Source organism: Arabidopsis thaliana, chromosome 2, assembly GCF_000001735.4.
Source record: "Arabidopsis thaliana chromosome 2, partial sequence".
Classification (NCBI taxonomy): Eukaryota; Viridiplantae; Streptophyta; class Magnoliopsida; order Brassicales; family Brassicaceae; genus Arabidopsis; species Arabidopsis thaliana.
Genome location: NC_003071.7, coordinates 1,980,613 through 1,996,141, shown reverse-complemented (window position 1 = coordinate 1,996,141; position 15,529 = coordinate 1,980,613). Strand labels below are relative to the sequence as shown.

General features: G+C 32.3%; 3 protein-coding genes and 2 pseudogenes across 13 annotated transcripts; all 5 read right to left on the bottom strand.

Moving 5' to 3' along the window:
• Nucleotides 1–595: 595 nt before the first annotated feature.
• Nucleotides 596–1,780, bottom strand: AT2G05441 (annotated as a pseudogene). The gene is made up of 4 exons: nucleotides 1,750–1,780; nucleotides 1,532–1,671; nucleotides 1,115–1,239; nucleotides 596–710 (listed from the first exon to the last, which is right to left on the bottom strand).
• A 184-nt stretch (nucleotides 1,781–1,964) lies between these two features.
• Nucleotides 1,965–3,104, bottom strand: GRP9 (GLYCINE RICH PROTEIN 9). Of its 9 annotated transcripts, none has more exons than NM_001335282.1 (3): nucleotides 2,927–3,062; nucleotides 2,398–2,568; nucleotides 1,965–2,376 (listed from the first exon to the last, which is right to left on the bottom strand). In NM_001335282.1, exons 1-3 carry the CDS (start codon nucleotides 3,006–3,008, stop codon nucleotides 2,186–2,188), a joined length of 444 nt encoding a protein of 147 aa, NP_001324435.1. In that variant the 5' UTR covers nucleotides 3,009–3,062; the 3' UTR covers nucleotides 1,965–2,185. The 9 variants fall into 9 exon arrangements, with proteins under 9 accessions (NP_001324435.1, NP_001031329.1, NP_001031331.1 ...); NM_001036252.3 differs by having other exon boundaries at nucleotides 1,965–2,355; NM_001036254.3 differs by having other exon boundaries at nucleotides 1,968–2,334; nucleotides 2,927–3,058.
• A 3,170-nt stretch (nucleotides 3,105–6,274) lies between these two features.
• Nucleotides 6,275–6,948, bottom strand: AT2G05435 (annotated as a pseudogene; the record flags this gene model as incomplete). Its single annotated transcript has 1 exon — nucleotides 6,275–6,948.
• Nucleotides 6,949–8,875: 1,927 nt separating this feature from the next.
• Nucleotides 8,876–10,391, bottom strand: AT2G05430 (Ubiquitin-specific protease family C19-related protein). The gene is made up of 2 exons (NM_126566.4): nucleotides 9,572–10,391; nucleotides 8,876–9,490 (listed from the first exon to the last, which is right to left on the bottom strand). The coding sequence occupies exons 1-2, from the start codon at nucleotides 9,686–9,688 to the stop codon at nucleotides 9,041–9,043; spliced, it is 567 nt and encodes a 188-aa protein (NP_178611.1). The 5' UTR covers nucleotides 9,689–10,391; the 3' UTR covers nucleotides 8,876–9,040.
• A 301-nt stretch (nucleotides 10,392–10,692) lies between these two features.
• On the bottom strand, nucleotides 10,693–12,241 carry AT2G05420 (TRAF-like family protein; the record flags this gene model as incomplete). Its single annotated transcript, NM_126565.2, has 4 exons — nucleotides 10,693–11,181; nucleotides 11,398–11,618; nucleotides 11,870–12,051; nucleotides 12,132–12,241. 4 exons carry the CDS (start codon nucleotides 12,239–12,241, stop codon nucleotides 10,801–10,803), a joined length of 894 nt encoding a protein of 297 aa, NP_178610.1. The 3' UTR covers nucleotides 10,693–10,800.
• Between the last annotated feature and the right edge of the window lie 3,288 nt (nucleotides 12,242–15,529).

Genomic DNA, 15,529 nt, shown 5'->3' with positions numbered 1-15,529 from the left:
TTAACACGAACTCTATCGAAATTTTCTCCACTTTAGCAACGACTCGAACTCGAACAGAGCCTCAATCGGAATTGTGTTTCAGTTTTGTCGGAATTTCTCTGGTTCTTCGAAATCACTCTTCGTTTCATCGGAACTGTTCTGCTTTCTCGAAGAAGACAGTTTTTTTATTTAATTTAAGTTTTAAAATTAATAATTTTAAATATTTAAATTATTTTGAAACCAGAAAACGGTTAAGGAAACTGAACCGGCTCTTTACGGAACTTTCGTATGTCTAATGAACTTTTTAAGTGCAGGTATATGCAAAACCTTGATAGTCTTAGTCTCTAGGTTTTGGTAAAATTTTCTTTAAAAGAAAAATTTCCAACATTATAAATAAGAAAATAAATATGTTACAAGAAAAAAGTGAAAGAGAGTTACATGACCTATAAACGATTTTATTGTGCGAGCAGCGGAAATTAGTATTGTGAAACTTTATTCCAAACATTTTTGAAAGCACTGCATTACAAACTCACCATGGTTATTTATATGCATAAAAATAATAAATAATTGCATATATTGATGCAATCATGGATGGTGCTGAATATATTATATAGTTTTAAACACCCGGTTTAGTCCGAACTGGTTCGTTAATCATGTGTCCTCCAACTCCGTATCCTCCTCCGTAGCCACCTCCACCACCGTGACCACCACATGGTCCACGTCCTCCACTCCTCCATATGCGTCAAGTCTGTGGCCAGTGCTGATCAAACATATCTTGATACCTTAAGCAAAGCTTAAAAACAGTCCTTTTTATACATTATGAAAAATCATAAATAATAATAAAATATACATTAAACCTCTAAAAATACACTTTAACAACAAAACAAATTTCAAAAATACACTTAAACAACAAAATAAATCCCAAAAAATGTTGAAAAGTCCAATTTTGAAAAAACATTTCACAATAAATCAAATTTCACTATTAGAGATACTAATTAGTTTGTATCTAAATGCCTAAACAAAATCTTAAAAGGCTCTAAAAATATATTTATGGTAAAGGACTCAAAATAAATTTAAAGTAAAAAGCCATTAAATATTGAGGCCTAAATCTATTGCTTCAATGGCCCTTATGGACCGGGTCTGTCTGTGGCCCCCTCCTCCGTTGTGTCCTCCATGGTCGTGACCACCTTGTCCTCCGTGGCCACCGCCATAACCTTCAGGTTACACAGTTTCATCACTCTCTGGTGTCACCATGCCTACCTAAAAATAAAACATTATTTCAAAGATATTGTTAAGCATGTACTTGCAAAATGTTAAATGTGCGTTCAATAAAGATTTGAAAGTATATTAATGCTTTTTTCAAAAAAGGTTTACAAAATTAAATATACGTTCTAAACATAATATGCACACAACTTCTAAAATGGTACTAGAATTCCACACTTCACTTAAGTGATGTAAATTTATCAAATGGTACTTTAGTGTTGGATGATTGAAATGTATAAAATATTTTTATCATATATCTTGTTTCTTTAAAGTAGATTGAAATGCATACAATAATTTTACTTGCCGCAGACACTTCGGAGATGACGAGAAGAACTGCGAAGAGACCCAACAGAAGCAAAGCCTTGAAAATAAGGGTAATGTTTGGAAGATGATTATATATAGATCTCTTACAACCGACGTAAGTTAAAACTAAAAACGAAAATATTAAAAGTCTAATTCTATAAGGAAAAGATCAGAACATAACTGCGACAATTAAGAAGCTTCTACTGTCTTTATCTCCCTTCTCTGATGATCCCATCTCTCGTATCGGTTTCATATATTTAATGAACTTCGTAAGTGTTGGTGTATGCAAAACCTCGATAGTCTCTAGGTTTTTAGTAATCATTTTTTTTTATTCCTGCAGGCTTTTGGTAATCTTTTAAGAAAAATATTCCCTAACAATATGAATAAGGATATAATACTGTTACAAAGAAAAACTGAAAGAGAGTAACATGACCTAGCTACAAGAGATTTTATTATGCAAACAGCGCAGTTTATAATTCAAACAGAGAGACATTATACTAATATTATGGAAATTTATTCCGAACATTTCTGAAGGCACTGCGTTACAAACTCACCATGGTTTATTTATAGGCATATAGATAATACATAAGCGTATATATATATATGCAATCATGCATGGTAGTGAAGATATTATATAGTTTTAAACACCCGGCTTAGTCTGAACAGGTTCGTTTAGCCCGTGGCCTCCTCCTCCGTGGTGTCCTCCTCCACCTCCGTATCCTCCTCCACCACCTCCGTAGTGTCCTCCACCTCCGTGTCCTCCACCACCTCCTCCGTAGTGTCCTCCACCTCCTCCGTAGTGTCCTCCACCTCCTCCGTAGTGTCCTCCACCTCCTCCGTAGTGTCCTCCACCTCCTCCATAGTGTCCTCCACCTCCTCCGTATCCGTCAAGTCCGTGGCCCCCTCCTCCGTTGTGTCCTCCATGTCCGTGGCCTCCTCCCCCTCCGTGACCACCATGTCCTCCGTGGCCACCGCCATAACCTTCAGGTTGCACAGTTTCCTCACTCTCTGGCTTCACCATGCCTGCCCAAAAAACACGTTATTTCAAAGACATTCTTAAGCACGTGAAAATGTGAAGCCCTCTTCCTGACTTCAATTTAGTTTTCCACCTCAATTTTTTTTTTAAAGTACATATATAAACTCGAAACTATAGTTTTTAAATATACGTTCGAAACATAATTTACACAAAACTTCCTAGGATTCCACATCACTCAAGTGAAGTGTGTTCTGACTTTACTATATTGTAAGTCCATAAAATGGAACTGGCGAAATAGTTGTATAAATTTATCAAATGGTACGTTAGTTCAAGTTTGAATAGCTAGCCTCACGAACATATCTTCGTTTTTTGTAAGCAGGCTGAAATGTATAATATTTTACGTACCCGATTGCCTTGCGGCAGACACTTCGGAGACGACGAGAAGAACTGAGAAGAGACCTAACAGAATCAAAGCCTTGGAAGCCATTTTTTGCAAGTTCTAATAACTCTCTTAGTATGTTAAGTAAGTGATGAGTAATATGTTACGTTGCATGCCCTCTATTTATAGAAACGAACAGAATAGGAAATGAGAAAAGTCAAAAAACTACTCCGTAGTAGAATAAAAAGAAGACAATATTTTATCAAAAGTAAAGTTAAAGGAAATTTATCACAGTAGAAACAAATTAAGTAGTAATTAAGAAGATAAGTATCAGAGTATTATACGTGTTGCGTCGGGCCCCTTATGGTCCGTTGTTGGATTCATTGTAACTAGATATGAATAAACGTGAATGGCAACTCCAGTCCACTACGCTTTTTTAACAAAACGACTATGTTTTGTAGTTGATAAAACGACGTTGTTTTATTCTCTTAATCGAAAGTTAATTTTATTTATGAAAATTTAGCGATATGTTCGAAATGGTGAATTCAACAAAATTTGACTATTTTACAAAAAATATCAAAGAAAACTTTATGATTTAAATAATATTTTAAAAGTTCAAGTTTTTTCGTATCAAATTTGAAAATTGATACATTTTTTCAAGTTTTTCTATTGTTTAAGTTTGTTACTATTTGGATAGTTAAGGCGTGCACTAATGATACTTGTTAAGGATCTTTTTTGAAATCTCTGCCGACAGAGGGATATATAGAGACAAATCTATATGCACTGAACAATAGTAAGTATAGCATAAAAAGAGCAATGCGTTATGCGTAGAAACTACTATAGGACTTTCATTTTAGAGCGTGCAAAACTTTTGCTTGGCTATCGTGAATACAAATATTCTAATTAAATTTCTAATGGAGCTTTTGACTGACAAATTGCTTGGCTATAGATACTTAATTCATGCCGACCGCGATCGAAATATCTATCCATGCAATTTATTTAATCAGTATCCAAGTCACTGAGTGTAGTCTTGTAGGTACCATCTTTCTACTTGCATTTTACTCAAAAGTGAATTTCTTAGCGTTTGCCTTTGGCAAATTTGAACAAAGTTCGGTCATTTCATAGTAAAGTAAAGTATCTGTATTTAATTCTAACTACAAACATTTCTATGCTAATATATATCCAATATTTCAATAATTTAAACTTTATATCTAAATTTATTGAATCGTGTGAAACCATATATCTTTTCTCATGGCTACTGACGTGGATGCCACGTTTTTTACGACGTTGATGTAATCGTTGCCACATATTTGATGAAGTTGTTGCCAATATATTAACACATAAAATATTGTTAGATATGAATTGATTACTAATGAATTAGATTGGGTACCGATTTTCTACTAGTTTGATACTTTATTGTATCTATCTATATATCTATACAAATTACTATTTGAGAATAAGACAAACGACTTGTGACTAATAAAACAAACAAATACACTTATACTAACTCATATTCTACTAGCCACTACAATTCACATAACTGATTTTATGATATAGAGAGGCTAGAGTCCAAATGGGTATATGATAACTTCGTAATTATCAAAAATACATAAATTTTAATGATACTCCTACAGTGATTGATAAGCTGTATAAAAATCGGAATCATTAGCGGACCAAGTCCAAGAGAGAGCATGAAATTTAAAATTACACGAAAAATACTAAAATAGTGATGATAAAGTATCACTAATCAAGTGAAGCGATCTGGTTGTCGACAAGATCTCTAAGTTTCACTGTCACGACCCAAAGTCCTTTTTCCGCATTTTCAGACGTGGCCAAGGAAGGTTACTTCCTTTTCTCTTTGACACAAGAGTCATTTTTTTTGTCGTTTCCTTTCACGTTGATTGTAAAGAGTAAAGATTATCTAGAAGGTTGTACTACCATCTAAATAATAAATAATTAGGTGGGATGACAAAATTTTGGAGTAAAAGTAAAAAAGAAATGTTGTGACCTAGTTTTAGGATAATTTTGGCATACATTTAAATGTTATGAAAATTGCAATCTTATTTTTTGTAACATATTTATTCTTTTAAAAATATAATATACTAATTTTTTACATAAATGGATGTCATAACCTAGAATTTAGAAGTTCACATAACCACGTTAGAATAACATGTTCCATTAAAAAATCATGTTTCCTTAAAAATTAAATGGAACGAATTAACGAAATATGGAACGAACTTTTATTTTGATGTGATTTGAGAGAGATATGACACGTACCTGTCCATGTCAAAAAGCTAAATTATCATCATTTCGCAATTATCTACAAGAAAAAAAGTTGTAAGGTTTCTAGGAAATTCTCCAGTATTAGTCTCTGATATATATTATTAGGAACCGACAAAAAAAAGATATATATTACTAGGAATTGTTTCTTACGTATCGATCACACTCGTAATATATAAAACCATATATATTTTTTAACTAATTCACTATAAAACGTCAAATGAATGTTTTTCATATTATCGGTTAACTAATCGGTTCATGGAGATGTAATTTTAAAAACAAATCTAAAAATATATATAATTTTATCGAGATTTTTCTTTTTTTTGTAGTTATTTAAGAAACAAAAAAAATTATGGTGAAATGTTGAGATTGCAACTAGTATATGGCTGACAATTCAGCCAAACTCTAGATATTGGATGCACGTAAAATATCGTCCAAACGATGCTAAAGTATTATGATCTACGATACAGGTTGCATGGTCTATTTAACATATAGATTTTTACAATTAACACAAATTAAACGGTGCTAACAAAAAAAAAGAAAAAAGAAAAGAAAACGCATACAAAGGTAAACCTGATAAAGCATTCAGACAATCAAGGATAGTGCTTGTTAAATATGGCTAGAGACTATGATATGAGTAGAACCATATCTCCAAGCAACTAATTTAGATCACGGAGTACACATCAAATACACATCACGAATATTTTGACATGAAGGCAGAAGGATATATTCTTCTATTAGGATCATTTCTTTTTTTATATTATTGATTTTGGAAACTATTTACTTGGTTAGGGTTTTATTTCCTTTCCTATTATTGTGAGACTCATCGAAAGCAAATGAAGCTTTGGAGGGTTCGATCGGGTAAGAGAGAGAATTTTATTCTTGTTATATCATTCGTATATGTTACATATATATTCTCGATTATCATTCTCTTCTAAGTGCACTTGGGATATCATCCATGATCTCATCGAAGGTATCATGGTCAAGTTTAATTTGGTTTCCTCAAGGTGTCCTGGAATACTCTTTAATTGTTTGGTTAGCCATCAAAGACATGTTTATAACCGAGACAAAAGATACGACGCTCGGGCAGGTACTGTACTCAAATGACCCGGAATAAAGCTGGACTGAGCCGGACCAATCAGTTTTGGTATCACTTTCTTCATACGCATTACCATCGACTTTGAAATAATCTTAAACAAGACATTACAAAGGCTTATCGGACGGAATTGTGTAATAAGCTCTGGTTTTTCCACCTTAGCAATTAACACCAACAGAGAATCATTTGTTTCTTTTGGCAAGATACCCGTCGTGAAGAAATCCAAAACAAAACGATTCACTGATGTTCCCACAACATCCCAATTTTGTTGGTAAAAGACGGGTTGGAAACCGTCAGGACAAGGTGCTTTAAACTTACCCATGCTTCTTATAGCCATTTCCACTTCAGCATTCGAAAAAGGCTTACACAGATCTCACAACTCTTCTCCCGTCAACAGCGCAAACCCGTCAGGTGGTAAGCATTCCACAACAAGTTCCACATCCTGCATTGAGTATAGCCTCTTATAGTAATCCAAATCTAGCTTTTCCAATTCATGAGAACTCACCACCCATCTACCCTCATGATCCTTCAAAGCTTCAATGCGGTTTTTTCGTCTTCTAATAATAGTAGAAGTGTGAAAATAAGTTGTGTTTCTATCCCCCAAAGCTATCCACGTTTTTCTAGATTTCTGAAACCACAACACTTCTTCCTGTTCAAGCACCACCTCCAACTATTTGTTTCAAACTTACAAGTCATTTAAAGTATAAAAAAATATCTTTTATATCTATATATATATATATATATATATATATATGTGAGAGGTAGAATATAATTTTTAATTAAGACTTTGGCTTACTATTTATAAAGAAATATGCCATAAGTTTTAATTGTGGTTTTGTTTTGTTTTTAAATGTTAAGTAGCAAACAGTTAAGTTGCAATACACGAAAATTTTTAGTCGTTATCAAATGACTATTAAAAATAGCAAAATAAGAAAAATAAAATGAAAGTAGTGTTTCATACATTAAAATGATTTTTTGTATTTTTTCTTTTAAATGAAGATATTTAGTTAAGAGTGGGATTATTAATGGATGATTCAATGCAATGTGAAACTTTTAATTTTTTATCATTAGCTTTTATTCTTTTTTAATAATATTAATTTAGAATGACATGTAGCGTTCACTGGTGTGATGATGTGTCACTCATATGCAGAGAGTTGGCCAACTTTCATATATATGATTAGATGAACACCCATGCTACGCATGAGTTTTTGTTTTTAAAATTATCGAAAAATATGATTATGGTTTTTATTCATTTTATGTTTATTATTGTGTAATTAATAAATTCATATCTATTTTATATAATTATAATTTTTATGATTAAATTCATCTATAATTTGAAATATCAATTTTACTATAATATAAATATTTATATACCTATTATCCTAATTTTTCACTATCATAAACACATACAACAGTATATGATATATTGATACAATGTATGTAGTTATGTTACTTATGTTGTTTGAAATTTGCCTAACTTAATTGTAACAAATAATTCTTTATTTTATATATTCTTTCGTCATCTAGTACACCAATCAAATCCTAATATGCTAATAATTTAAGTCAACACTTTAGATATCTTCCTCCGCCTATAGCCATATAGAGTTTCATGTTTTTTCTTCTTTTTTTTGGTATGTTTAACGTCCCGAAGGACCATTACGTGAAAAAATTGTAGATCAATGTTATCAAGTTATCAGAACGCATAAAAATGAAAAGAAAGAATATCGTATGATAAATCATATTCACAAAACATATTAATAAGAAAATATCCAAGTAAAATTATTAAATTAATATGAGGTCAGGTAGAAAACATCTAAACTACAACACATCATGTAAATCTATACCACAAGTAAATTATTAGCCAGTATGGAGTAATGACTATTGATAAAAAGAATTTAATAAAATAAATAGAATACAATGAAAGTAGTGCTTAATACATATTAAAATCTTTAGAAAATTTATTTAAAAGTGAGATTAATGAAATATTTAACACAACAAAAGACTTTTGATTTTTTCTCAATTAATTATGTTAATTTTTTTTATTTAATTAAAGTAGAATGACACATGTCATATTCTTGTGTGATGATGTGTCAATCATTTGAAGAGAGTTGACCAACTTTCATATATATGATTTTAGAAAGTTATAACATAGTGTATTCAGAGTTAAAAATGACATAACTATATCTTGCATCGTCAGAAACTAATATCTTTATTTTTTCATTAGTACCTATGTATAATTATTTCTTATAAAATTTAAAACCCCACTTATTTGGTTGATAAATTATTTACTTCTACATTTTAAGCAAAAACGCAAATCTTGCAATTATGCATTATGCAGCAAAAAAAGGCTTTTATTAACAAAATTCATTTGTTCACGATATATAACGTCATTCCACGGGTGACAATCAAACCCAATGCAAATAAAAATTCACTAAACAGAAAAATTGCACCTCATCGCCAAAGTTATTCCACGGTCCTAGTAGTTTTCTATTCAGAGAAATTGCGCCTCATCGCCAAAGTAATCAAAAATTTGTAAGTCTTTTACCTCTTTTATCAAGATACAAGATCGACAATAGAAAAAGAAAATTTATATAAAGCTAAGACAATACAACTGGATTTCAGAAACTTCTTTGATACTTGTATATATGTAAGCCCTCTCTTTATAGAAGCCGAGAGAAATACAAAAACCCTTTTAACCTAATGGAATCTTCTGAAACAAGTGAGGCGTAAAAGCAATAAACTCTTTGCCTTTGTGTGTACAAATTTATTTGGTAATTGGTTCACTAGAGTCACATGTGACTTCATTCAAACAAAGTGAGTCTAAATAATATTCAGGTTTGTCACACATAGCCTCAAACTGCTCCTTCTTCATTTCTTCTTGAAGGACCGACAACTCCTCCAAATGCTTCTGAATCTTTCGGTCTAGTTCTCTCATCCGAGTCGTGCGGTTCTTCGCTTTCTTCTTAGTAACACGAATCTCCTCAAGCTTCCTTTTCAACCAATCCAACTTGAAACCGGCAGCTTCAAGGTCCAAAATTGTGTTTTCTGCTTCTTTTAGTTCGGCTTCGAAGAGAGATTGCTGAGGTAACATGTTTATCATGTCAATGAGGTCTAGTAGGGCAGTCAAGTAAGTTTCCTTGGCAAATTCACTCTTTAGACAAAATTTTGTTGTCGTCTCTGGATGTTTCTCAAAGACTCGTTTCGCTAGACCTAACTATAAACAAAAGTAATCGAAACCATATATTATTTTCATTAGAGATTACATATAATCAGAATTGATTGATATATTACTTACCTTTGATCGGAAAATCCAAAAGCCTTTTATGTTCACGATTTCATCATTGTCCAAATCCTCATCATATGCAGTACCATGATGAGAAAGTGTTGATTTACTCTCTGATATCTTCGACATTGTCACGACCAAAGCTTCGATCTAACCTCCACATTGATTTGTTAGCTCTTTAGAGAGATTACATAGTTTAACATAATTGAGAAAAGCAATTCCTAATCTCTTTAAATAATAAAAGGAAACTTAAATTAATTCCTAAAACTAAATAGTAAATAAGATTACTTCCTCATATCCAACTTTCTAAAACTAATTATTTACGTGAAATCTTCTTCTTATCTTCAACTTCATTTTTCTTTTCTTTCACATACACTTACAGATACAAAGACTCGTGGCTCCTCTCTCCAGCCCGCTGATAAGGCAGCCAAAACATAGGTATTACAATATTTTTCACTCTTCCAAACAAAACTGAATTGAAGGTACAATATGTAATGACAATTTTTTAGGCTTATGTTTTTATAAAAGTTCACATTATTTAACTATGCTTTAGGGCCACCAAAATCTAAAGATTGGTCATGCTCCTCTCTCTCCAATAGCTCTTCGATCTATACTTCTTTTGGGCCAAGGGGTTTTATTAGTAGTTGGTCCATTATAACTGTTAAGGTGTATTTTTAATGCTTATCTTGGCATCGTTTTATTCTGAGAAACTAGTGGATGACGTGTCCATTAGGGAGAGTATTTTTGAGAATGCTGAGTTGGATATCTTAAGAGGCCTCAAGAAATAAGACTATCTCTAATGGTTGTCTCTCGATGAGTTGGAATGAAATAGAGGTACAAATAAAATATATAGATAAAAATAGAGATGGGTTGTAGATACTTAGTAGATTGAATGAAAGCATTTGGTGAGATTGCAATAATATTATTGGTTTCAACGTCGACACTATATTACCGTGACTCTTCATGTGTCACAGCTTGTTTGTTTAGACACAAAACACATTACTTTGTCGTCAAGGAACATATATAGTGCAATTAAAGAAACGGTGAAATAGTGGCAGCTTACGAAAAAAATGATACGACCAATGAAATAGGCATAGCCTCAAAGTTAAGCTACATAGAGAGCGCTCAACTACAAAACGTTTCCAAATAAAGAGAGTTCTCATTTAGAAAACAAGACGCAAGCTGACAAAGAAGAAAAACTAACAGAACCTAAATCCAAGTGCCCTAGAACTCGTAAGTCATCAGAAAACATTGTCTTCGTTCAAAGAGAGAGGAGCTCTAGCTGCCAACACCTTCTCCTTATATATCTGAGCTTCGTTAAAGATCTGTTTCTCCATTTCTTGCAGCCGTTTCAAAGAAGCCTCTTCCTTCTTCTTCTTTTCCTTTATCTCACCATGTTTCTTCTCCAACCAATCCAACTTAAACCCTGCTTCTCTCAAATATGTCAGTGCAGCGCCTGCACCAGATATATCATCATTGGAGAGATCTTGAGGCGATTGGCACAGCGTCTTGGTTAAGCTTAGGAGAACATTCATGTACGCCGTCTTCATATATGGTTTCTTTGGACGAAATTTGGATGCAATATCTAGGTGTTTTGCAAACAAACGATTCACCGATTCTATCTGCGAGTGGAAAGGATGCATAAAGTAAAACCACATCATATCTAAACCTAGTATATATTTGAAGAAACTGGACTATATACTAATAGACTAACGATTTGTTTTCTTCATATTCTTTATATTTAAAAGTATTTTTCTTATACTTGTTTCAAAACAGAATACCTAGAATTTCCACTACATAACAACAAGTGTGGTATAATTATTTATATAATTTCTTACTTGAGGAAGAACTTGAAACCCATTGACATCTATGGTTTCCATTACTGGTGAAGATTTCTTTGATACATCTAATTTTCCTACAACTTCAAGAACCTCTACCTTGGCAACAAGGGTGAGTTCTCCATTCACCAGAAATCCCTCATTAGTATGCAGATTAGTGAGAGGAATCATAGCTGGAAACCCCCGGCTAGTAGACTTATGATCAAACCAGTGTTGTGATTCTGCAAAATCACAAAAAAGTAGTCATTTCATCAGTAAGACATAAAGGTGCCCTCCCATGGAGTTAATATTAACGTTCATACACAGAAGCATGAAACTAAGTTAAACTATTAAGTAGGAAGCAAAAACAATAACAGTTTAGTTGGGAGAGTTGGTCCGAAAATTGATTTACTAAAGTTAGAGAAAACTTTTAAGATAAATGTTTACAACATAACATAAACCATAAAATAGAGCAAGCATAGAGAACAATAACCTGTTAGTTTGGAGAGTTTTTCTGATTTTTGATTTACTAAAGTAAGAGAAAATTTAGTGTGTCTTGTCCATCCAATAGGGAAAGATTTACTATTAGCAACGTTTAAATACAGAGCCAAATTATTAGCCCTATAAGCCAAATAAGTCGCCTTTTCATTTCCCTTGGGATAGGCCTTAAGACGCCTGCAAGCAAAAACCAAAGTAAAATAATCAGCTAAACCCATATTCTAGGGATAACATTAGATAACAATTTATTTTCTTACCATTTGCAATCACCAACCACGAATTGATCAGAGTGAATTGATGCGGATTGCAAAGAGGAGAAATTTTCAATCACCCAAGTAATAGTCTTACTATCAACTTGCTTCCCCATTGATTTTGATAATGACTCCTACTCACCAAGACTTTCAGAAGAAAAAAAACAAAAATCAAATAACAATATAGAGAAACCAAACCAATATAAGTATTAAGATTCCACTGTGAATATACGAACATAGTCAAGAGAATAAAAAAAAGGGTAGAACTATCGAAGTAGTTTAACTACTTACCTCCCTGAGTGAGGTAGAGAGAAAGAGAAGAGAGGAAGAGACAGAGATGATGTAGAGGAATGTGAAACGCTTCGTCTCCTCATATCGCATAGGGTTTATATACTAACTAGTTTAGTCTAAAACTAATTTTGCAAGAAGAACATTTAGTTGTTCCTAAATTATTTTTAAGACAGTGACCTTAACAAAATAACAAAAAAGACCCTAGCTGGTAAGTAGTCATTTAGAACGTTTATTGCCAAATAATGAAACATAACGTTATTGTTTCTTCATTCCCAAGAACAAGTGTCGTTAGATTTCTGAATATCTTTTTGTCTATCTTTTCTTTTGTTCCTTAGATTTTGGCTTTTTTTCTTCACTAGTTCTGATAAAACGATGATCTATTTCTCTTTTTTAAAATCTAATGTTAAATTATATTAAAAAAAAATATCACTTTTACAACGGCATGTTATTCTATTGACTAGTCACTATTGCATTAGGATACTTTTATAGTTTCAAACTGAAAAAATGTTTATTTTCTACTTTACTTGCCGAGCAAGTATTATATCTTCAACACATTTCTGTTGTTTTCCATTCTCCTTTATCTCTCTAGTCTTTTTCTTTTTACCATCTTAGATTTATTATTTATTACAAATTATGAGAACTGTTATATAAACGATTTTATCACGGACAATTCCTTTCAACCCTTATTAGATCCACGACAGACGACACTTCCTTCTTATTTTCTACGCGCTTGATGGAAACTTTCAATATCTTCTCTGCGTAGAATCCTGGCGAACGGCCATAATTGTACATCATTGTAGATCTTCTGCACACTTGCCTCCATTAATCTACAAATCTGCTAATAAATTGAATTAGCTGGGACTCGAACCCTATACCTCTTGGTGTAGAAGCATTAATGAACCCTGGGTCAACCATTGGGCCAAGGGGGCTTCTAGTATCTCTCTAGTCTATTGAACAAAAATTGGAGAAGTCGGTGACCGAAAAGTTAAGTATGGAAATAGCACTAGCAAAAGGCCCTAAAACTAAAAAGCACGATTTTTTTTTTTATTATTAAAATATGTTCTTTCTATTTCTAAAAAAATGATTTAAATTTTACACACAAACTAAAAAATAAATAACTTTTCTATTTATTTATTTATTTATTACTAGTTTAATAATATTAATCTCACTTTTTTCTCTTTCTATTGGTCATAAATAAAAATAATAATGATATTATTACAAAATATCAGTCTTTGCGAAACATCAAACTATGAATAAAGGGAGTATCGTTTAGTCCATTTGTTCTATCTTCACCGTCTTGCTATTTTTTGGGTTGGATCTTTGAAGATTTACCAAAAATGATGGCAGCGATTTACGGTCTTTACATAATTAAAAACCCTATTCTACAATATACGATTATTTTTCTTGTTCCCGATCTTGCAGCTGCCTAGAAGTTTGTGACTTTTCATGTGAGCTGCATAAAAGTTTGTGATTTTTCATGTCCTGACAATGACAACCTAATTTAGTGTTAATTTCGCCTTATTCATCAATTTTTTCAGGGAAAGACCATAAAACGAATTTTTGGAGTAGACTGTACAAGCTTCTTTTTCACATAAACCTTCACATGCTTCATCCTTTATCGACCAGAGTATCAAATTCTTAGTCTATATACTTAGAAATGCTTGTAGGTGTTGATTCAAGAAATCACACAATGAAATTGATTAAAGGGAAAATAAATTAAATCAACTCTTTTGTTAATAGATTAATCAAGGGCTCAATTGCAATGAATAATAAGATTGCTTTGAGACAAAGTTAGGGTTCTGATCAAGAACAATGTAGAAAATTAGGTTTCTTATATTAAATTGTGGATCCTTGAATAGAGGACAAACTCTTCTATTTATACAATATTCAGGCGGTTAAAAGATAAACTATACTTCCAATTTTTCAGAGTTTGAATCTTATAATTTTCCATTCTTTTCATAATTTTTCTTTATGTGAAAGGAAAACTTTTTTTAACGAATTAGGAAGTCCGTCGGGAGATCTCCTTACTTATTAACAAGAAAACATAGTATTTTCCGACCAAATTTCCTACCAAAATTACCAAAATTTTGAAGGAAAAAACACTTACCAAAATGCTTCCAATTTCCTACAAAATATATATTTCGTAAACAATTCGAAGGAATTTCTCGTCAAAAATATTCGTCAGGTTTTCGAAGGAATTTTCTATCGATTTTCTTACGACATATGATATCGTAGGAAATCTCATAGGAAAATGGCAGGAAAACCAAAGGAAATATAGTCGTAGGAAAGTGGTCGGAAGCATTACCTTCCAATTTCCTACGATAATATTTTTAAAGGAGATTCGTAGGATAAGCGATGAACTGTTCCTCCTAGTTTCCCACGAAAATATTTTTGTTAGAGCCGTAAGGAAAAAAGTAAGAGCCTTTCCTACCAAAATGTTTGTAGGAAAATCGTAGAGATTTTTTAAAAATGTGAAACAAAATTTTGACAAGTAGGTGGAGGATAATTAAGTAGGAAAAAAACATATTTCGTTTTAGTAGATGAAATAATATTTATTTCAAAATTTTGACAAGTAGTTATAATTTCACTTCAGTCAAGTTGTTTTTAAACTAGATGCTTCAATACTAACTATGCTTTGCTTTACATTTTCAGGAAGTTCCCATAGTCAAAGTAAGACGCTATGGGTTTGGTAGATTGTTTGCTGGCGGATCCTTCTCATCTTTCACAGCTCCAGGCCAAACGATTGCATTACTTCAAGAGCTTCAAACAATCAAGAAGCGTGAACTTGAGAAGGACCTTCAAATAAAATATCTTATGGAATGCAACAAGCTTTTTCTTCAACATTTTTCATAAATTCAACCACCGGATTATCCGACAATTAAGAAAGAGACTACGAACAATAGGAACACAAGTGTAGATGGCGATGATGACGACGACGAGACTCAAGAGTAAATCGCTTTCAATCTCTACTTTTTATGTGGCTTGTAAAACGAATTCATGAATAAGGATTTGTAACTTTGTTTGCTTTGTAAGAATAATTTGTGAGATATAACAGGTTTCAGTAAGTGTTCTTATAGATATAAATTATTTATTGCAATAAAACTAAAAAAAAA